Here is a 23509-nt window from a genome sequence, read left to right as displayed (position 1 = left end):
TAATGATTGATAATATGTTAGCTTTGAATTTTATTTATCACTCTTTCGTTCACCATTGTCCACGCGCACGCTACTACATCCGCCATGTTGTATGATTAATAAGGGTAAAGTTTTTTTTTTTATTACAAATACCCTTAATAATGCGTGTACCCTTAAGGCTATTTGATTTTCAACTAAATTGAACATCAAAAATCAAAATTTGTGAATAATTTTGATTTTCAATTCGATTTGAAAATCAAAATTCAAAATTCAGTTTAAAATTCAAACTTCAAAATTTTAAAAGTAAAAATGACAGGTAGTACAATTGACAGGTGGTTCAATTCTTGTATACCACTATTTCGTAACCATATTTATGATGCAATAAGATTTAGGTTTCCCGCATTTTTTAGCCGGCCCCCTCTTTGGTATGTCCTGGTACATGCCTAGCTATATAATCCCTCCAGTGAGAGGGGATAAGTCAGTTGCTGGATTAATTTGCACATGATAGAAATCAATATAAAATATGGATTCTTTATTTATTTTTTACAATGGCCGTGACTGGGATCGCACAGAAAGAACTCTGCGGAGAAGCCAAGTATCTGTCCAAAGACTGGCAATGATTTACAAGGTATGTGTTATTCACACCATTGTAGACTAGCAGAGTTTCAAAGAACTATGATAATTTCATTCTTGTTTATTATAGCTGGACGTTACATTGGTGTACATAACAGAGGAGTTCGGTTCCTCAGAATTTCCGAATCCGGATGTGACGTTTGATTGCCTTCGGGCAGGGGCGGATATAGAATTTATTTTATGCCAGTCACAAATTTTGCGAAGCAAAAAAGCGCAGCCGTTTGCGTAGCAAACCGCTGCGCGCCAAAACAGCTGGGGGTTTTGGGGGGCGCTGTAAGCCCCCCAAATGTGGTACGGGGCGAACCCCCGGAAGTTTTTGCTTTTAACGGCATTCCAAAGCGTTAACAGGCTAAATTAAAGTCCAATCTTCTCTTACTCTTTAACGTGTAAAACCACTCTTGCGTTAATTTTGGAAAAATGTATTTGTTGTATAAAGTTAGGGGATAATAAAAACAACGGTAGGAATTATATATTATCAGACTGTTTCGCCCAATATCAGGGCTCATCAGCTTGCCTAGGCAACATTCAATAACATTATATATTATTTAGTGTGCCAGACAAGTACAGTCAGCTAGCGCTCCAATAAACCGGGTACTATTAGCAGGAGCAAGCTAAACCCGGGGGTAAAGTGCGTGGAGGTGATATAAAACGAAATAAAATAACGTAATAGGTAGTTAAAAGTTGCCATAAAGCTCCTGACAGGAGACTCCTAGAACAGGTGCTATCAGCCAGAGCAAGCTGAACCTGTAGAAAGGAAAAGTAAGTAGCAGGGGTGGGGTAGAAAAGTATATATAGTTAAAGTGTATAGTAAAGTAATTACATAAGGTAAGTATTTTATTTGTATCTAATTATTTATTTCAAATTTATTATATAAGTTCAAGACGTCTTTTGTCTTTAGCAAACTTATTTATGACTTGATGCACATCCGGCACTATTTCATTATGTATGTACATGAGAGCAAGTCCATTAAGTCTGTCAGAGACCATAGTTGTGCGAGTATAGCTTTTTAATTTTCTCATGGATGAAAAAGAGCGCTCACACTCACATGTTGTGACAGGTATAGTGGCTAAGATACGCAGTGCCACATTTAAATTTACAAATACTTTTAAATCAATCGACTTTAAAGTTTAGGCAATTGTTTCAGGCCTGGTACCTTTGAAATCTAGCCAGTACCTTTCCCATAGTTCTAATTCGCCACTTAAAGCTAATGCATTAGGAAGATCATCTTCATAAAAAGAGGAAAAAGATGTAAATTTTTCTTTCCAATTAACCTTACCATTGGAAAGAAGGTTTATCATTTTAGCAGGGACAATACATAAGCCGTTATATACACTAAGTGCAATAGGTTCAAATCTAGACTTTATTTCACTGTTAAGGTGGTCTAAGAGAGGGTTAGTAACAGCTTTTTTGTAGAATTCAGACATACAGGTGAAAGGATGATTATCCCTATTAATTTGTCTTCCAACAGTCCTCTTTTTTTCCTCCTCTATACCAACCTTTGCACAGAGAGAAAGAGTTTCCTTGTACCATAAGTCATGAAAATGGTCGACGTTGTTTCTTGTCTGTCTTAAAACATTTTGTAAAGTTTTTATTAAATCTATTGAGTCCATTATATCTATAGATTTATTTTGAAGCAGTTGTGTCACAGGCAGAGTACCTTAAGGGAACTTATTTTGGCGGGAACTAATTTTGGCGGATTTGGCGGATTGGGGCAAAATCCGCCAAAATTAGTTCCCGCCAAAATTAAATATTTTACTCACCCGCCAAAATTAGTTCCCGCCAAAATTAAAAAAAATCGCCACCCGCCAAAATAAGTTCCCGCCAAAATTAAAAATTTCGTTGATCCGCCAAAATAAGTTCCCCTTAAAAAATCGACAAAAATCAACTTTTTTTCAATTTTTTATATCTTTTAGAAATATACCTTTGCGCTAGAAATATTATGTCATAATAAACCTCTAATACAAGATAATTTTTAATCAATATTTATGATTTCTAAGTCCTTGCTTGACGATGGTGACGACTTTTTAGGTTTGTTGTTAACTTTTTGCCTTTTTGGGGCTGGTGCAGCTGAGGTGTTTCCAAAAAAGTTTCGAATATCTTTTTGCTTTTTCGTCTCTTTGCTTTGGCTTTTGGCTGTATTTTTTTTACGCTTTGGTCTCTCTTCGGTTGGAACCACGACATCTAAAATAACTGCAATATGTAAGAACGAACCAAGAATCAATTCCTCTTTCGGCTCTGTATACAAGGCTTCTACAAGTTGTTGGTATCTTGCAAGAACCAAAAGATTGTTTACTGTCCCTGGTAAAGTAACAGTTATTTTACAGGGGATCTCCAAGCCTCCTTGAACGAGAGGTGATCTTCGATAGTGTACACTTGTCAACGTGGATTTCATAGACGCTCCTCTGTCCAGAAGAAATTTTGTAACCCTTGAGATTTCTTTGGGTAAATGGCCAACTGGTTTGTCATTTCCGAATTCACAAACTTTGATTGCAAATCTATCGAAAACATTGTTGTTCTCATGAAAGCAGTCCAGTGATTGATTTTCCTCAGGTTTCCAATAAGTTTTATAATAATGGAATCCTCTGACAGCAGCTGTAAACTCGAACGTCTTGTTGTAAGCCATATGGACGTCTTTTCTTTTCTAGCTCTGATGAAAAACAAAAATGTCAATCGATCGATTTTTTAATTGCCTAGCATGAAAATAGAACGTTTTTGTTCTATTTGTCAGTGTAGACCGAACTTTCCCAATTAAATAGAATGTTTTTGTTCGATTGGTTAGTCTAAACGGGCCTTAGCGAAGAAAAAAAGAATGTTTTTGTTCGATTGGGTAGTCTAAACGGGCCTTAGCCAAGAAAAAAAGAATGTTTTTGTTCGATTTTTAGTGTAAATATAGGCCAAGTGAATGGAATGTTTATGTTCGAGTAAATATACAGGATACAGATAACTTACGTTTCCTTTTTTATCTCCCGGCTTTCAAAATGTCTTACATCAGGAAGTTAGCTAAATTACAAGAGAAAGAAGCTCAACAAAGGGCCGCTGAAAAGGAAAAAACTTCAGACGAAACACCTTCAAACAGTTCTAGGGAACAAAGTAAGTATTTCTCTTTGATGTTTTTTTTTGTTATACCTACCTGCGAAGAAGTTTCTTTCTTTGTTTGAAAATTTTTAATTTTTGGTCAAAATTCGCAATTACATAGTGGTTCGTTTTATTCATTTTAGGCCCACAACCAACTGACTTCCAGCAAGAATCATCCCTTGGTTCGTTAGACTACGAAGCTGTTACAGACGCGACTGAAAATGTTAAATCCAGTGGCAAAAAATCATACAACCGTTGGTCAGAAAAAGAAAGATTTGATATCGGAAAATATGTTGCGATTCATGGTGGTGCGGCTGCAATCACAAAGTTTCAAACCAAAGACAGGCCGTTAAGTGAGAGTACAGCTCGAAGATTTGGCAATCTTTACAAAAAAGAGCTGAAAGATTCAACCCGAGAAAAACGTAGCGTGGTAACCAAATTTGTTCCTTTGAAACGCGGTAGACCTCTGTTCCTTGGCAGTCTAGATGAGATGGTACAAAGATTTTTAATTGCACTGAGAAATCGAGGAGGTGTTGTTTCAAGAACAGTTGCAACCGCTGCAGCGAAAGCTCTAATATCACGAAACCCTCAATTTGAGTTGGGGCATATTAAAATTGATAACAGTTGGGCAAAAAGCCTCTTCAAGAGAATGGGTTTCAAGAAAAGAATGAAAACGACCTCCAAAGTTGAAATCACTGAAGGAGCCAAAAAGGAGTGCGAATTACTATTTCTTCACGATATTGTTTCGACCATCGAACAACACAGCATCCCTCACCAACTTGTTATGAATCTGGACCAGACACCTCTTAAGTTTGTTCCAAGAATGAATCACACCATGGCGAAAAAGGGTTCATCGTCCGTCCCTATCGTTGGATCTTCCGACAAAAGATGCCTTACTGGTACCTTTATTATTACGCTTGATGGTTCTTTTCTGCCAATGCAACTGATATATGGGGGGAAAACAAATCAAAGCCTCCCAAAGTTTGAATTCCCCGAATCGTTCTCACTAAGCGTTAATCCCAAACACTACAGCAATACACAAGAATCCATCAAAGTCATCAAAGAGATCGTTCTAAAGCACGTTGAAGACCAGAGGAAGAAGTTAAATAACCCAAAGCAAGCTGCTCTTCTAATATTCGATGTCTTTCGAGGACAAATTACTGAGGAAGTTACCGAATTGCTGAAGAAGAACAACATCTTCCTGGTTTTGGTTCCAAGTAACATGACACATATATTCCAGCCCTTGGATCTTACTGTGAATAATCATTGCAAGCAATTCATGAGAAATTTGTTCACTGAATGGTATTCAAAACAGATCGAGAAAGAGCTATCCCTTAACAAAAAGATCGAAGATATAAATATTCAATTAAAGCTGACCACCATCAAGCCTCTTCATGCAAGTTGGCTCCTCCAGTTTTATAACCATATCACTTCGGCAGATGGCCGTGAAGTCGTTTTGAATGGGTGGAAAGCATCTGGAATTTACGACGCAGTTCGCATGGGATCCACTTCACTTGAATCCCTTGACCCTTTTCAAGATCTATCACCGCTGCCAGAAAGCAATAGTGTAATTACTCAGCCCATAACCGACATAATCAATGCGCCAGATTTATTAAAGGATAGCTTCATCAACGTGCGAGTCGAAAATGACGATGACAAAGAAGAGGAGTACACGCGTGACGAGGATGACATAGACTTTAGTCGGAATGCATTTGACATTATCATAGACGATGAAGAAGAGTAGATTTTTAGTATTTGTTTTAAAATTCTTTGCTTTGTAATGCTTATTTCTACATCTTTACCAAAGAAAATTTTCGTTGAAATTTGAAAAAATCCTTCACTCGCCAAAATTAGTTCCCGCCAAAATTAAAAAATCCGCTGACCCGCCAAAATAAGTTCCCGCCAAAATTAAAAAAAACCGCCACCCGCCAAAATAAGTTCCCGCCAAAATTAAAAATTTCGTTGATCCGCCAAAATTAGTTCCCGCCAAAATTAAATTTTTTTTAGATTTCCTTCGTCCGCCAAAATTAGTTCCCGCCAAAATAAGTTCCCTTAAGGTAACATCAAAAATACTTCTTGTAATTACAAGAGTGACAACAAATTCAAAGTTGGCTATTTGATGAAAAAAACCAACTGCTTGTTTTGAAGTATCATGGTTGTATTTCCTCTCTAAATTTAACTTCATTTCTTCCAGGGTAACATAAATTCAATATATAGCTCCTGAAAAGTATCTAAACCAGTTATTCTTTCAACCCATCTAGTGCGACAAACATCTGTAAGTTTAGTGACAGTAGCTAATGGACAATATTTTTTAATGTTATCCAAAAGAGCTTGATGTCGCTTTTCAGAAAATTTAAAAAAATAAGTAATGTGTTTAATTTTAGTCATAACATGTGAAACTAAGCTCACAGTACAAGATTTTCCCACAGATAAATTTAGACAGTGGCTGTTACAGTGAACATAGATGGCCTTTCTGTTAAGACTAAGAATGCGTACAGAGAGACCATTTTTATAACCAGCCACAGCACCTGCACCGTCATATGCTTGACCCCTACAATCTTTTATGTCCAACTTCAAATGTTCTAAACACTTGCATAAAACAGACTGTAAGTCTTTACCAGAAAGTCCTTCATCACAATGGATAAACTGGATGAATTCCTCTCTAATGTTAAATGAATCATCCACAAAACGCAGGACTAAAGACATTTGCTCTTTGTGAGATGAATCAGAGGCTTCATCAGCAAGAATAGAATAAAACACATTGTTTTTTATCTCAGAAACTAATTTATCCAAAATAAATTCACCACAACAACTTATTAACTCATTTTGTGTTGTTTTGGAGATATAGGTTGCATTTTTAGGGCTGTTTTTCAAATGCTCAGCAAGAATAGTGTCTCCACCTTGCACCCTAAAATTCAACAATTCCACAAAATTCCCCACCCTTCCACAAGAAAACTCCCCTACTTCACCATGATACTGGGAGTCATCTCGATGACCTCTTAATGCCTGGCCCTGCCTACCAGAATAGATTATTGCTTGAACAATAGGGACAAGCTTTTTTCTATTTTCAGCAATTTTTTTTCTCCTGTTACTATCAACAAGAATGTCAATTGGTTGGGACTTACCAAAATAATTACTTATAAAGCTAGTAAATACAGCTGATGTATCAGCATGAAGTCCAGTGCTAGAATTATGCTTGAGGAAATGAGCATTGGCATCTGGCCAATATCTAAATGACTCAGAAAACAGTTTTTTAATTTTGTTGGTTTTGGTTGGAAATTTCTTTCCAAATAAAACACGGAAGACAATATGCACCATCAACTGCTGGTGAATAACACAACCAAGGAAATTTGTTTAACCATTCAAAACGAAAGCATCTTTTAGTTTTTGGGAACACATAATTGTTATTTGGTTTAAAAACGTTTTTAATGAGGTCTTGAATTGCTGAAGTGTCATTTTTCAAAGTTCTCATTTTTTCACGGTACAATGACACATCAAATCTATTCACAGGTAATAAACTGTCTGGCATGTTACTACAAGGTGATGGTGTACGAAAGGGCATTTTTGTAACTGCACAAGCTTCTGAAATTACAGTTGATTGTGAAATCTGTTGTGTGACAATGCTTGTTGTTGCAACATGGGATTGGACAGGTGGATAACAAATTGTATGTGAGGATTCAAAAATGAGACTATTGCTGTCTAAACTTGGTGTGATGGTTAAAGGATTTGACACAACAGGTTTATGAACATTTATTAATGGCATAACTTTTGGAAAAATTAAAGTGTCACTACATTTATCAGTCCAAAAACTGAGCTTTGACTGAACTGAAATTTTTTTGGTAGGCACACAAGACATTTTTTCTTTTTTTGTGATGTGCGGTAACTTTCGCTTTGTACCGTTAGGCACAAAAATTATGGGAACAAAATGATTAGGCTTAAAGGTGATACTTGAGTCAACATTAAAACTTTGTAAACAAAATAGAAATTTCAATGTCCTTAAAGAAGGAGTGGGATTTCTTGGACTGATTATACAATTAAATAAAATTTTATCTCTTGAGTCACCACAATCCGGAAAATATGTATTAATGTTGGCCAATGACACTGACGACAAAGCAAATATGCAAAGTAAGCTATACCACTTTTGATTTTTACAGTTACCAATGGCTTCATTTTTTACCAACTTATTAGAGCACGAAGAACCTGAAGCATCAAGAGCTTCAAAAGATGTTACCATTCGCAAAATGCTATCAACAGATTTAAATACCTTACCTTTGTGTTCTTTAAATAACGACAACAAAACAGGGTGCCCACTGTAATATTCAAAACACAGAAACAACTCCAATGACGTTAAGATTCTGAGATCCTCAACCAACAAATTGTCACCAACAATCAGGATGGAAGCAGAACTGTACAAGCAATTTCCAGTACTTTCAAGTCTTGATCAAGAGCTTTGTCAAAGCTATAGCTATATAGCTCCCATCTTTAAACATTGTTTGTAGTACAAAATACCTTTTAACAGCTGCATTCTCATTTATAGCTACATATACTGGCCACACCTCTACCGTATTCTCTCTATTTATTTCCAACTCTCTATTTAATGCCCCTCTTCAATAAACACGCACCCAAATCATCAAAAACCGCATTAAACGCCCCCTCTTTAATAAACGCCCCGCTCTAATTAACGCCTATCCCATATTTTATGTGAAGGGGCGCTTATTAAAATTTTACACTTAAATAAAATATAAAGACAATATTTGGACGAAGTGTCTAAACGTTTAGTATAATTATATATATTTCCAGTGATAAGTAGACAGTTACAAAAGTTTCAAACCAAGAAAAACAAGGAAACACTCTGTAGTTTGATTTATATTTTGGATGATTTGTAAAGTGCAACACAACATCTGTGTTGAAAATAGTTACAATTGTTAAATAAAATTCCTCCAGGTTCACATAACTTTACGTACATTTTACCATAAGTGATGTCGCTAATATTTTGCGTAGGTAGTGAACGTGTATCAACTTTTGCTTTTTTTCTCAATATCACTTCACCTATGATCCATAAGATTTGCAATTTTCCATCAGGTAATGTAAGCCTAACTGGTGGATACTTTTGTTGTTTTTTTAAACACAAACTTTTAAAATGTCGCTATCCCCAAATTTAATTGGAAGTACATTGTGCTACGGAAACACAAAATATGCAGTATATAATAGACGGGCGACCCTGTGGATTTTCCCACGGGTTAACGACTAGTCCATATTATAATACCCGTATACCCTTTTGTCTGTATGTCTGTCTGTCACGCAAAATGGTAGCGGCGGCTTTTTTGATCTTGCTAAGTACTTGAAAAACCGGGGGTTTGAAATATTTCATTTTGTTATATGTTACTATGCTATTTGTTTTTATTCATTAATTATAAATAATGGTTATGGTAAACAATTTTAAAACGTAGATGTGTTATCAAAAACAAAAAACAAAATTTGAAAATCGTAAAATATGACTAACGACATTTTAATTATAAACCTCCGTACGCCAAAACCCGTACAACGAAAAATTCCCCGATTTTTCAAATTATTTCCTTGGTCCCTTGGTCTTGCCTTGAGAAACTCTTTTAATTTTCCTGGATGTTTCGTACTTCGGTTTTTCGAATTCCCTGATTTTCCAAACCTTTTTAAGGTTCCTTCGAATGAATACCCTCGATATTTTGAATTTTTATTTAACCAGAATTCTGAAAAAAAAAATTATTTAATATCACTATTTACAAAACTTTTTAACATTGGCTTACTACCAGCGATTGTAATTGTGCAGGGAACTTTCATTCCCTTTCCTTTGTTCACAGCCTTCCTATTTATTCTCACTGTTGCCATATTGCAAACATCTGCTTAGAAAAGAGAACACAGTTTTCACAAACTTCCTGCTTTTCCCCTTCAATAATTGTCCAACAACTCTATCTTTTTTCATCACTGCTACTGCATATTTATCTATAACATTATCTGTCTCTATTTGGCATTGTAAGACCTCTTCAACGATAGGAGTCCATGTCTCGCAATACTCATGGTAGCCCCTTACAAAGAAGCTTATTTCATATTCCTGCACAAGCACAATTGGCAATTCTCCTAGAAATAAGGGATAATTCATATTGATGCCCTTATCGGTTAATAAATCCCCTGAAACACCTGGTACTTGTCTTAAAAGCTCCGTTTGGCTCACCATATTTTACCATTTCGCCATAAAGAACTTTAGCTTTCTTCATAGTGAGTTTCTTGATACTCGCAAACCTCTACTGCGTCTTTCATGTACCCACTCAAGAACGGACTCGTCCATTTCACTAAAAGCTTTTCTTCCACCTCCTTTGACTTGCTTATCCGCAAAAGAATTGTGCATTGTAAAAGTTTTATGAATAATGTCACGAACCAAAATTATCAACTACGCATGTCATATAAATTGCATTTAGGTGCGTCATAGAAAACATCATGTGTGTAAAACAACATCGACTCCTAAACTGAATGAAAAACTGAAATGCAAAAAGGAGAATAGGTAAGAAGCATTGAGCCATGATAAACACTATGTCGAAGTTTTTAAAATGGATGGTACACTGATTAGCTATATTCCCCATCAAGTTCTCTCGCCTGATTGCTTTATTTTTGAAGAGCACAGAAGAAAGTTTTGTTTTGGCTTTAGTTGTAGGAGCAAGGAAATGGGAAGTTGGACATGTAGTTCCTGCCAATTTTGACGCCTTCACCAATGACAGTGAATTGCAACAATTTTATTAGAGAAAATTTTGAAAATCAAGAGAAAATATACCCACTTTGAAATGACATTTGATTAACACGCAAGGGACGAAATTATTTGTTCGAATTAGAAAATGTTCGAAATATCGGAAGCACAGTAAGAACAGGAATTTTTATAAACATTTAAGCATTTTATGCTAATACAGTTTACTCTCTCTAATCTGAATCTTAAAGGGGATAAGTTTTTAGTCTGATTACAGAGAGATTCGGATAGTAGAAAGTCTCTCTAATTAAAATTTCTAGGTTTCAAGTGTGAAAATTTGGATAAGAGAAAGAAATTTTTAAAAAAAATTTGAAAAAATAAGGTGAGAGATAAAAACGAATAAATAAGTTAGAATGAAAATAAAAGAACTCACTGACTGATTTTTTGCGATTTCTCTTTGTCTTACAAAAAAATCGGATTATAGAGAGAATTTGCCGAAGGGACCTGAAAACTAGTTCTGATTATATAGAGGTTTTCGGATTACAGAGATTCGGATAGTAGAAAGTAAATTATGAGGGTTTCTTAAAGAAAATTGACGGTGAATTTTAATTTGTTTGGATTATAGAAAGAATCGGATAATAGAGCTTAGATTGTTTCTACAACTTTTATAAAAAATCTTTTAACGTTGTTTGCTTTTTGTTTGTGCAAAATGCTTGTCAATTATGCGACCAATGCGATCAGATATGATTAAACAGTTTTTCCTTTATGAACAATGCAAATTTCTTCCGAAAGCAGGTAACAACTGTCTTTGTTGTCACTGCATCCCAGGCTGTTAGAAGCATTTGCATTCCTTGTAGCAAAGAAATCTTTGGAGGTGATTTGTTTCACTTGCCACATCTGATAATGTTACAAACCACGTTCTTACGATAGATCACAGACGAAAAAGTGACGAGTTACAGACGAATCACAGACAAATCTCAGACGAGTACAGACGAATCACAGGCGACTAGTGTAGAGTCATGGGTATACCAGTAGTACCTAATTATTCTTTAGGTTTTAACAGTAACGTTGAATTGCGTAAAATTATGCGGGTATTGAAATGACAACCATGGAATAATATGCAAGTCTCATATTAATAACAAAGCTATGTGCACCTCAAAAACAAATGTGAACTATCTTTTTTTTAAACTCGCCCCTTTATTCAACGCCCTCTCTAAAATCATAAACCATTCGAGGGGTTGTTAATTGGACAAAGTATATGTAAAATTTTGATCGTCAAATATACTCATATAGTACATACTGAAACATTTGAAACATTGTAAATGCTGATGATATTTAGTAAAGAAACGCTCTGTTTTTCTTTTTTGAATAAACACCTCTCTCATTAAACGCCTCTTTCTATTTAACAATATTTAAAAAACAATATGAAACACTGCAATCCATTAAAGCACCCTCCAAACTCGTGCCCTATTCTTTTGTCTTTCTACACCTTCTGGGGTTAAAAAGTAGGATTTGGCGCTTAAACGAAAGTTTTCTTAATGGAATAAGTATGGAATAAAAGTAAGTAGCTTAAAAACAAAACACATGAACACAATCTTCATTAAAAAAAGAAAACAAAAGTTTCGCTGAAAATCGTTTTGAGACACACTGAGTTTTGAAATAAATTTAACAACAGCGCCTGACTATTGCAATCGTTGACCATATTCCATATTACCAGCGAGCTGTTTCGATAAGGTTTGAGATGCGTACACTACCGGGTTTTCGAAGAATAGCCTGTTTTTTATAGCTCTATGTTGCATATCTAAATGGTAATACGTTGCGGTGAAGTCATTAGGGAATGTAACAGGTCCATGTGGAGATACTCATGTTGTTGTTCTATCCATGTGTTTCACATTAACATTGTTTGGAAATGTGCGGCATTCGACTTCAAATTTCTTATGGCACCCATAGTATACTGACACATTTCCGGGTAGTAGAACAATTTCATAGAAAAAAGGTGACATTTCACTTTGTCAATTGTTGATTTGTGAAAGTTTTTAATGATTTGAGACAAGGCAGCATTACTGCTGCTGTGAGGACGCAAAGATTGCAGGGCTGTTGAAGGAGGACTGGAGAGTGATACATTTAACTGATTGTTGGAAGAGTTAACATTATTTGCATTTTGTGAACTTGGGTGCGGTGTTAGTGGTGCGCTTTTTGGTGTAGGAATTGTTGACTTATTGATGAAAGCAGCGTTTGTGTAATACTGTTGGATGTGTGAATCTAAGAATCGCTTTCGTTGATCATCTTAACTACTTTCTTACGTCTTCTTCTTTGCGTGGTGTTTTTTTATCTGATCTTTTTTTAGGCCGGTTTGTGATATTGTCAAATCCGTTTCGATTGCAGCAGTTAAACCTCTTTGTGCTTTACTTTGCATGATTTTCTTTTTAACCTGCACGAAATATGCGAAACACATGTTCAGATTCACGCTACAGCTATTGTATGTTCGCATATTAGGAACCATGTATGAGTTTTACATTTGCATTCCAATAAATAACGATTTCTCGAAAATGGTGATATGATGTGCGGAGTTGTTGAACATTTTACGGTTTGCATTCTTGAATCAGCTGATGCAGCTGTAGTTATTCCTTTTTCATCAGACAGGATGTTCACGGCTTGCTGGAAAATTTTCTTTAAAGTATCTTTAGGTATCTTGTCCGTAGATATATCAAGTTCTTCTGCAGATATTTGAATCTCCAGCTTTTTATTGTTAGATGCACAATTAGATAAATCAGAATCTGTCGCCAATACTTGTTCATTAACTTTCTTATTTTTATCTGTGGTGGTAAATCAGTTCCCTTACTTGATAGCTCAGTCAGAGCAGAATATGTGTGGATATAGAGCAAGAATGAACGTATCTGTTCCATTTTTTGTTCTTCGGTTCTCCAAATGTGAGGGCAAACTTCCGGTATGGTGGTGCCAAAATGAACAGTCCTTCATCGTACAAAGCTTTAATAAGAGCTCTATATTTTCGTATGTTAAGCTTTTAGAGTGCTTTTATGGCATTCATCAGTGTTTCGGTTTTATGCTGTCCCGTGGCTTTAGTCTCAGAGTTAGCGTCTATTTCAGATTTTGCAACGTGATTGCGCCACTCAATCGGGTTTTGCCAGTACTTGTAATCAATTCCACATTGTCGCTGCGCAAACTTTGCATTTTGTGTTTCATTGGTGTTGCTTTATATTCATCAAAATATGAAACAAATTTCCAAGCCGGTTTATTTCTAGTGTATTTTACCTCAATGACTAGCCATTTATCGCGAAAATTATTCAATAAACGGTCAAGGCCTTGCTCGCCCTTGCTCTTGTAGAGCCCTTCGAATATATCTTTTATTATAATTTTTATTTGACTTTGAGGAAAAAGCAATTTTCGTAGTTATCTTCAAATTTTTTTTAAATGTTCGTAACCCAGCAACTGATTGGAACAACTGTTGCATTCACCTAAAATCGCATTGTAGATCGATTTATCGTCGTCCGTTCCTAATACCCTGAAAATTCCCTTGCCAGAGATATGTGAAATCTTGAGTTTATTCATGTCTATGAAACATACTTCCCTCGGAACTAGGGACTTTTAAGATTGTCTCTTCGAAACACTGCCAGGTTTTCAAACGCGGTCTGAGTGTAGCAATGATCAGCAATCTGGTATGTCGTATCTGCTGGTACTGGATAGAAATATTTTTGAGGAGCTTTCATTGTACAAAAGCGTTCCATATATACTAGCGTTTATTCGAGAAACAGAACTACTGACGGCTTTTAAGCAGACCGAAACACTATTTCTTGCACAAAAGGCTGGTCGCCATCAAAAATATCGAATCTTTCATCCTTTTGGAAAAGACTAAGTTGAATTAAGGAAGTGAAGTCATGATATTGTTTCTCTCTATAATTGTAACGATATTTATAAATTTGCTTTACACTTTTGACACCTCCCTGCTCCTTCAATATTGAGTTTGTTGACTCTTCGATTTCGTCTAAAAAAATACGTAGAATTTTGCTGCTTTGCCTTTATGTTACACTTTAAAGAATGCTGAATGGGGCGAAAGGGTTTTGTAGTGTTTTTTTCGCATTTTCATGTGCAGTGGTTGATATGACTTTGCTAACTTGTTTTAAATTAGTATCAGTTAAGTTATCATCGTTATCATCCGTTTTCCTTGATAAATCATATGGTATGAAATATCAAAGAATGAGTGAGATCGTACGTTGGAAGTGTTCGCATGCGCGAGTAACTGTCATTAACTTCGGCTAACTCTATCACGAAGATCGCGTTGCGCACGAAGTTGAAGGCGGTACATTTCTTTGTCTCTTTGTGCTCTGACCTACGTTGGATCACCGCTACAGTTTTGATCCAATTCGCCTTTCGATTAATCCAACGTTTGCCATTTCTTTCCTTGACAGTTTCCGAAATAACCTTTCCGAAAGCGTTATTTTGCATTTGTGCTTCAGAATAAATCAAGGAATCATCATCATCGAAATCCCACTCATAAAATCGTATTTTGTCGTTTTTTTAAGAAGTTCCTGATATATTATCAGCATCTAAATCATATGGGTGTTTTATGTTGAGGTTCTTTTGTGTAGTGTAGTAAAGTCACTGTCTCCTTAACTCTATATGGTCTTCTTGTTACGACCAAATCTCTGTTATATTTATCTCCTAAACATATTTCTAATATCTCCCTGATGTCTACACTTTTTTTGCAATAAACAGGAAGCGTTGTGTAACCGTTATAAAGTTCGATAAGTTTGATACAACCTGCGTAAAAGAAGGAAATAAACTACTTGCTACTACCTTATTTTTACCACAGTCTTGTCTGTGGTGTTTTAAATTATATTGGAAATTTTCACTGGGGAGAGAATATTTTAAGAAACGCACCACTATCACTAATTTCCATCTCTTCCTCTTATGTCTTTGTAAAGACATGTTGTAAAATAAATAAAACAATTGAATAGAAGCCAGCTTAGCTTATTCGTACTTATTTACGCGAAAATTAATCTTCCCGAAAATTAATCAACTTGTTCAATTAAGCACAAGAAATTAGGAAGAATTTATAAAAATGTGAAGAAATAAAAGCACCTCAGGCTGAAGCCAAATTTTATGGTTTTTATAAAAAGTCTAGCTTACCAACCTCGTTCCCAGGACATTTTGCATTTTTGATGAATTTGATAGCGGCGCTTCGTTATAACGGTTTAGGGACCAAGGCACGAGGATGGTAGCTTACAAATTTAGTGTTTTTTAAATTTTATAACATTTTTTAGTCAAAAGCCTCAAAGGTAAAGAAACTCTTACTAACTGGCCTTTTGCTTCGTTTCCTATAGAGACAAAGACGAAAAAGGGGTATGCGCTTCCTTTATAAACTTGAATAAAACAGCCGTTACAGCTGAAGTCGGCTGAATATTTGATGGAAGTATATATTCAGAGTAGATTGTAACTTAAAATAATATCTTTTTCGTAGAAACTTTATCTCACACAATCTGCACATGCAATAGAAAAACCTTCCAACCTTTTTATTCTTTCGTGCATTAATTTCGTGCATTAAAATAGCGTAATTCTATCGTCGTGACGTATCATTCGTCATTCGCGAAATGTTATGAATTACAAGATTTTTTCTGGTTCGTGAAAGTTTATCGAATTCATCAGAAACGCACTCGCAAAAACAAGTTTTATCCTGAATTGACACGTATTATAAGCTTCACGAAATTAAATTGCGCCATTTTATTACTTAGCACGCGAAAACTTTTGCCTGCGAAAATTTGTTCCCTTAGGATAATTCTAATGAAAATACCTGTGAACCGTAAGAATTGATGGCTAAAGGCATCTCATCCGCAAGGCGAAAAGAAGAACACTTTATTTGAAAATAATGTTTTTGCGATAAACAAAACGAAATTAATTTGGTTGTAGTGTAAGATAGAAGTTAATTTCAAAGTTTGGGGTGGAAAAACCACAAAGAGTTATATAAAGTATAAGATCCTAGTACTTCTGAAAGGATAATATTAATAACAAAAATAACAATAACAGTTTATCTGGAACATAAAATTAACAAAATAAAATAACAGTACAGTTTAGAGAGCTTCCACGCAAATAGCAGTAAATCTTGAATTAATAACTAACTTAATGTTCTCGTCTGATAATAGATATATCGCAAGCTCATCTTGATCTATATCCAAAGGTAATCTATTTTCAACAATATACTCTTCGACTTGCTTATCATACATAGTAACAGGTCTGGGTTTATCCTTGAATTGTAATTTGTTGGTGTAGGATTTCTTCATATTTTTAACGAATGACATAGAGTCACACATATTACTACAGTTGAATAACTTTCCCGAAATTGCGTTTACGCTTTGGTGACACTTGTTGCATTTATAATGGCAGGAAAATGAGTCGATGGATAGCAGTGGAAAAAAGTAATTCCTAGTTTCAAGTTCTGACAAGTTAACCTTCGCTTTTTTTAAGGTTTTGCTTGAACTTTGAATGGATGTTTAACTCTAGAAGTCATCAAACTTATAGTATTTTGCCATTCTTGAACAATAACGTTCTCAACAAAATAGAACCCACTCTTTGATACGGCATCAATATGTTGCCCCCATAAAGAAATTGTTATTGATCCCGATTCATCATTGGCCATAACATCTCGAAGATGAATCATCACACCAACTTTTTCGTAACGTAGTCTTATTGGAAGAACTGGTCGATCGATCGATCGTTAAATAGACATCTGCGGATACGACATCTCTATTTTTCTTTGAACTGATACTTTTCTTGACATTCAACTTTTTCGCAATCTCGCTTTGCAATCAAATTGTGCAAATTCTTCTTCTAATTTTTCAAATTGGGTTGACGAGTTGAATTCAACAATCTCTTTAGATTTGTCGAAAAAATTTCCTTTTCTTTTAAAGTTTATCTTTATAGCCGATTTCTGTTTTGCAATATCATCCATCTGCTTTTGCAGGTCTTCGCGATATGACACTGATCTGTGCGTTTCATTTTGTGTCTGCAACATCATATTGTAGTATATTAAAGGGGGGTACATTGTGGGCGTATGCAACCAAAAACTCTAAAATTAAAAATTAAATTGCAGTAAGGAGCATGTCATGGGGATATATTATAGTCACCTAAATATTAATATTTTATAATATATTACGAGTTTTAATTAGTAATAGTATATAAATATATCACATGCAAACAGCGCATAATCGAATTTATTATATACCCGTAAGCAAAAACAGCCATTGAATAAATAATCGTATTCCACCCGTATTATTCAATGCTTGTGACGTAACAATAGTTTTGACAAAACATTCGTAAACGCATGTTTTGATTTTATCCTTTCCGCCTCATTAATTTTTATCGTAATTAACTGTGATTGGTTGTTTCTTAGTGGTCCGTTTTCTGATTGGTCGATTTCCAAACACGTGAAATGGCAGGAACTTTTTTGTCGAGAAAATTCTTTTTACAAAAACATCAAAACAAAGAAATCGAAACAAAAATGAATCGCTTCGGGGACATAGATGATGCAAGAATAAACACAAAACAAAGTAAGTAATATTAATTATAACAATCTCTTCTGGGTATATAATAAAACATATATACAATAGGTAAACATAGGTTATTGGATTTATTAACCCTCGGTGATATTATATTCAACTCCGCTGCGCGTCGTTGAATATAAATCACCTCGGGTTAATAAATCTCAATAACCTATTTTTACCTATTGTATATCTACTTAGAATTCAGCGCATAATCGAATGAATTCAGCGCATAAGCGAATGAATTCAGCGCATAATCGAATGAATTCAGCGCATAATCGAGGGAATTCAGCGCATAATCGAATGAATTCAGCGCATAATCGAATGAATTCATCGCATAATCGAATGAGTTCAGCGCATAATCGAATAAATTCAGCGCATAATCGAATGAATTCAGCGCATAATCGAATGAATTCAGCGCATAATCGAATGAATTAAGCGCATAATCGAATGAATTCAGCGCATAATCGAATGAATTCAGCGCATAATCGAATGAATTCAGCGCATAATCGAATGAATTCAGCGCATTATCGAATGAATTCAGCGCATAATCGAATGAATTCATCGCATAATCGAATGAATTTAGCACATAATCAAATGAACTTCGCGCATTATCGAATGAATTTAGCGCATAATCGAATGAATTTTTTCAAAATCGAATAGCGACAAATAGTGTTTTATGACCGAATGAAATCATCGAATAAGGCAGCCTTGGCGTTCCATACAAATTGAATCATACATCGAATGAAAAGGAGAATCGAATGTGCTTTCTGCAGTTTCCTCTACTTTTCCTTTTTTTAACAATACTCTATACATTTATGAGAAATTTGGGAAAACTACATTATTTTAAAATTTTAAAGAATCAGTGGGGAAACTCATTTTTCTTTTTATGAAGTTTCATTCATCAAGATAAAAAAATAAATCAACTCGTCTGCGACTTGTTACTTGTCTGTGGCTTGTCTGTGACCTGTCTGTAACTTTTCTGTGATTCGTGTGTACTCGTCTGTGATTCGTTTGTACTCGTCTGTGATTCGTCTGTAACTCGTCTGTAATCGTCTTTAAGTCGTCTGTAACAGGCTCGGTCTGTACTTTTGACCTAGGGCTTTCTATTTACCAGTACAATATCAAAACCGGCCAGTATTCGTTAATTATAAAAAAATGTAAACATTCTACTTTTACGTTTTGTATGTTTCTTTAATGGTTGATTGTCGACAATGCTCACGAAACACGTCGTTTCTGGTTATACAGCCCTCTAATGTTGCCAGTGACAGGAGCGATTAACTTTGCATGCGCAATGTGTTTGAGATGTACTCGAACTGGTACATTGTGGGTTTTTTTCATACGTTTGCCAAGACAAAAGCATACGGTCTTTTGCATTAGGTGTAAAATTTCCAGGACGATTTGAAATGCTCTCCTTCCAATCGGAAAGATATTTCAGAAAATCATTTTTTAACCAATCAAACCTGGGATCATTCATGCTTCGATAAGGTGCCAAGAACTGTTTTCTTTTCTTGTAACCCTCATTTTGATTTCTGACTAATCACTATGCTTGATAAAATTAAGCGATAATCGAATGAATTCAGCGCATAATCGAATGAATTTAGCGCATAATCGAATGAATTCAGCGCATAATCGAATGAATTTAGCGCATAATCGAATGAATTCAGCGCATAATCGAATGAATTCAGCGCATAATCGAATGAATTCAGCGCATAATCAAATGAATTCAGCGCATAATCGAATGAATTCATCGCATAATCGAATGAATTCAGCGCATAATCGAATGAATTCAGCGCATAATCGAATGAATTCATCGCATAATCGAATGAATTTAGCACATAATAGAATGAATTTAGCACATAATCAAATGAACTTCGCGCATTATCGAATGAATTTAGCGCATAATCGAATGAATTTTTTCAAAATCGAATAGCGACAAATAGTGTTTTATGACCGAATGAAATCATCGAATAAGGCAGCCTTGGCGTTCCATACAAATTGAATCATACATCGAATGAAAAGGAGAATCGAATGTGCTTTCTGCAGTTTCCTCTACTTTTCCTTTTTTTAACAATACTCTATACATTTATGAGAAATTTGGGAAAACTACATTATTTTAAAATTTTAAAGAATCAGTGGGGAAACTCATTTTTCTTTTTATGAAGTTTCATTCATCAAGATAAAAAAATAAATCAACTCGTCTGCGACTTGTTACTTGTCTGTGGCTTGTCTGTGACCTGTCTGTAACTTTTCTGTGATTCGTGTGTACTCGTCTGTGATTCGTTTGTACTCGTCTGTGATTCGTCTGTAACTCGTCTGTAATCGTCTTTAAGTCGTCTGTAACAGGCTCGGTCTGTACTTTTGACCTAGGGCTTTCTATTTACCAGTACAATATCAAAACCGGCCAGTATTCGTTAATTATAAAAAAATGTAAACATTCTACTTTTACGTTTTGTATGTTTCTTTAATGGTTGATTGTCGACAATGCTCCACGAAACACGTCGTTTCTGGTTATACAGCCCTCTAATGTTGCCAGTGACAGGAGCGATTAACTTTGCATGCGCAATGTGTTTGAGATGTACTCGAACTGGTACATTGTGGGTTTTTTTCATACGTTTGCCAAGACAAAAGCATACGGTCTTTTGCATTAGGTGTAAAATTTCCAGGACGATTTGAAATGCTCTCCTTCCAATCGGAAAGATATTTCAGAAAATCATTTTTTAACCAATCAAACCTGGGATCATTCATGCTTCGATAAGGTGCCAAGAACTGTTTTCTTTTCTTGTAACCCTCATTTTGATTTCTGACGTTAAAAAAATCATAAAAAAAAATGTCCATATATGCGCAGAGTTCCGATGTCCCTCGTGTATCCACAGGTAGTATTCATTTAATAGTTTAGAAACAGTACTACTCAGTACCTGTGCAGCCAGCTTAACGATCATTACAGAGTAGGCTGTCAAACTGACATGCTTATGCGTCAGTTTGAGGGCAATTTTCAGTCCAAAATTCAGTTGATCATTTACAATTCTGTGGAAATGATATCCGAGTATTTCATTCTCATCATTCCACAAACTTCTAGTGCCTTTTCCATCACCTACACAGAAATATTTTGGCATTTTAATTCTCCCGTGGGATAGATAGAAATAGAAAAACATAACATCAATGGGTTTAGAAATTTTGACTAAGATTTATTAGAATTTCAATTTGTATTTCGATTATGTTACAAAAAACACAAAAACTGATAATTTTGAAAAGTGACTGGATAATAGATACAGTTTCTTGTTGTTTTCATTAGATGTGGCGCAACTGCAAAAAAACAAATATATCTTCCAGGAGCAAAGAGATTTATTGTTCGGTGTGTAACAGTGTCCATACAGAATCCCGTTAAAGCGGACACCATTGGGACCAAAAAAACTGTCCGCTTTAACGGGATGTCCGCTTTATAGAGAGTTTGTGTCAAATTTTATTTTAGATGGGATTTTGACCGAAAAAGGTTATTTATGCTTTACTAGGCTTAAAGTAAGAAGTTAAGAGGCTAGGATTTGAGGGTATATAAGCTATATTCAGAAACATTAATCAAACTTTACATGAAAAAGTCTTTGATAGAGGCTTGCTTCTTGCATTTAATTTGTAGATTCTCAATCTTTTTTGTAACTGCCGTCAGCATTTTTTGACTTTCTTCATCGAAGACGGTACAACGGCGCATTTTGTCCAACGTTGTGATGATTTCTTTGCAGCTCATCTGCTCTTCTTGTTCTGGCCCATAGTCGTCATTATCCTCGTCATCTTGGTCGTCCTCAGAAATCTCTGACCTTCTGTCGCCAATCGATTTCTAATTCGTTAATCATGGGTTCTGATGCTGGAACGTTTGCGTCGAAGTTGACATATTCTGCTGCGGATAAGTCTGTGGTAAATTCCTTTACAAGTGCCTCAAACTCCAAATCATCATCTCCGTCATTTTCTTCTATCTCCTCGCTATCTCTTTTGATGCCACATTTCTGAAAACAATTTTTGATTGTCGAGCTGGATACTTCTTTCCACGCATCTTGTATCCAGCGAATAGCAACAAGCACGTTGATAGCCTTGACAATCTTAGTTGCTGATGTGTTCTCCTGGATTCTTGCCAATACGTATTTAACAAGTCTTTTTCTATATTTGACCTTGAAATTTTGAATGATGCCTGCATCTAGTGGTTGCAACCTCGAAGTTGTATTTTTCAGTAAAAAGACGATCTTGATCTGCGAGAATTGGCCAATAATGGATTCTGGATGACAGGGAGCATTGTCGAGAAAAAGGATCACTTTTCTATCTTCGAGTACTACCTTTCTGTTAAAACGTGTCAATACGGTTCCCATGACATCCGATGTCATCCAAGACTTAGGATTAGAAAAGTAATTAACATCAGCAGGGCGTGAAGGATCCTTTAATCTTTTGAAACAGCGTGGTGATTTACTTTTTCAGATAATAATGGGTTCGTCAACTCTTTCGCCAGCTGCATTGACAAAAAAAGCGACAGTTAATCTTTGTTTCGATTTTTTGCCACCCTTTGCTTGTTTTCCTTTTGAGACTAATCCTTTATCTGGTAAGGCTTTAAAAAAACAGCCAGATTCATCCATGTTCCAAATGTTATCCAAAGAGTAGCCTTCAATCAATTCGTTTACCCTCTCTATCTAAGAAGAAACGGTTTCTGTAGATACATCTCCAGCCTCGCCAACAATGCGACGTTCTTTGATTGAGAAGGTGGATTTCCAGCGATCTAGCCAGCCATCAGAAGCTTTGAAATCGTCAAATTTACTGCTCTTTAGTTGCTCTTTTATTGCAATCGCCTCCTCTTTCAACATAACACCATTTGGGTAGATGTTAGAAGCAGTACATCCCTGGTACCATTCAAATAAAATTTCATTCAACTTATGGCCCTTTCCATGACGATCACGTTTCTTGTCTTTTTCACGAAACATTTCATATTGAGTACGAATTTTCTTTTCATTCTTCAAGATCGTAGCTGCTGCTGTTTTCCCGATACTGTGAATATCTGCAAGTTTTCTGCATCCAAATTTCGGATTTTTCTTAGCAAAATCCAAAAACTTAATCTTTTCATCTAATGTTAAAGTTTTTTTTTGAAATTTACCAGCAAGCTGCTGCTTCGACAACCTCTCTCCTCCCGTCGCCATGTTGAAATAACTAGACTTGTTCTATGTTCGATTTTCCAACAAACATTCGAATTTTTAATGATTGCGAAAGAAGTCACAATGCAATGTCTTCCAATGACATTAAACAACAGATTGAGAGAACAAACCAACAGACAAGAGAGCGAGAAAACGATGCGAGATACGAGAAAAAACAACAACAACAACGAAAAACATGTCTACCATTCAAAACATTTCTACCAGTCAAGAGATGTTGCTTAAGAAGAAGAATTTCTTGATTAAAATGTTACTCAAAAACATTGATGAAGAGATAGAAGTAATTATTATAAAACAGAAGGAGTATTGTTTTGAATCTTTCGTTCGAGGATACCATGCTTATATGGACATTTGGACACCGAAAGTCGACGATT

General features: G+C 35.5%; 4 protein-coding genes across 4 annotated transcripts; 1 reads left to right on the top strand and 3 right to left on the bottom strand.

Annotated features, from left to right (window-relative positions):
- Window positions 1–2495: 2495 nt before the first annotated feature.
- Window positions 2496–5438, bottom strand: LOC130630493 (uncharacterized). Its single transcript, XM_057444012.1, has 2 exons — window positions 3562–5438; window positions 2496–3259 (listed from the first exon to the last, which is right to left on the bottom strand). The coding sequence occupies exon 2, from the start codon at window positions 3233–3235 to the stop codon at window positions 2585–2587; it is 651 nt and encodes a 216-aa protein (XP_057299995.1). The 5' UTR covers window positions 3236–3259; window positions 3562–5438; the 3' UTR covers window positions 2496–2584.
- On the top strand, window positions 3567–5731 carry LOC130630492 (uncharacterized). Its single transcript, XM_057444011.1, has 2 exons — window positions 3567–3702; window positions 3831–5731. Exons 1-2 carry the CDS (start codon window positions 3591–3593, stop codon window positions 5429–5431), a joined length of 1713 nt encoding a protein of 570 aa, XP_057299994.1. The 5' UTR covers window positions 3567–3590; the 3' UTR covers window positions 5432–5731.
- Window positions 5732–21535: 15804 nt separating this feature from the next.
- On the bottom strand, window positions 21536–22568 carry LOC130630064 (tigger transposable element-derived protein 6-like). Its single transcript, XM_057443463.1, has 3 exons — window positions 22434–22568; window positions 21876–22328; window positions 21536–21784 (listed from the first exon to the last, which is right to left on the bottom strand). The coding sequence occupies exons 1-3, from the start codon at window positions 22566–22568 to the stop codon at window positions 21536–21538; spliced, it is 837 nt and encodes a 278-aa protein (XP_057299446.1).
- A 54-nt stretch (window positions 22569–22622) lies between these two features.
- LOC130630063 (tigger transposable element-derived protein 4-like) lies at window positions 22623–23123 on the bottom strand. The gene has a single exon (XM_057443462.1). It carries the CDS (start codon window positions 23121–23123, stop codon window positions 22623–22625), a length of 501 nt encoding a protein of 166 aa, XP_057299445.1.
- Window positions 23124–23509: the final 386 nt, after the last annotated feature.

This window comes from Hydractinia symbiolongicarpus, chromosome 2 (genome assembly GCF_029227915.1).
Source record: "Hydractinia symbiolongicarpus strain clone_291-10 chromosome 2, HSymV2.1, whole genome shotgun sequence".
NCBI lineage: Eukaryota > Metazoa > Cnidaria > Hydrozoa > Anthoathecata > Hydractiniidae > Hydractinia > Hydractinia symbiolongicarpus.
This window is presented reverse-complemented; position numbering and strand designations above follow the sequence as displayed.

Excerpts from the sequence above, each read along its gene's own strand:
- LOC130630493 (XM_057444012.1), bottom strand. The coding sequence starts at position 3,235 with ATGGCTTACAACAAGACGTTCGAGTTTACAGCTGCTGTCAGAGGATTC.
- LOC130630492 (XM_057444011.1), top strand. The coding sequence starts at position 3,591 with ATGTCTTACATCAGGAAGTTAGCTAAATTACAAGAGAAAGAAGCTCAA. Across the intron at positions 3,703-3,830 it reads AAACAGTTCTAGGGAACAAA|GCCCACAACCAACTGACTTC; the intron begins GTAAGTATTTCT and ends TATTCATTTTAG.
- LOC130630064 (XM_057443463.1), bottom strand. The coding sequence starts at position 22,568 with ATGGATGAATCTGGCTGTTTTTTTAAAGCCTTACCAGATAAAGGATTA. Across the intron at positions 22,329-22,433 it reads TCAATGCAGCTGGCGAAAGA|TCTTGGATGACATCGGATGT; the intron begins GTTGACGAACCC and ends TCTAATCCTAAG. Across the intron at positions 21,785-21,875 it reads ATTTGGAGTTTGAGGCACTT|AAATCGATTGGCGACAGAAG; the intron begins GTAAAGGAATTT and ends TTAACGAATTAG.
- LOC130630063 (XM_057443462.1), bottom strand. The coding sequence starts at position 23,123 with ATGGCGACGGGAGGAGAGAGGTTGTCGAAGCAGCAGCTTGCTGGTAAA.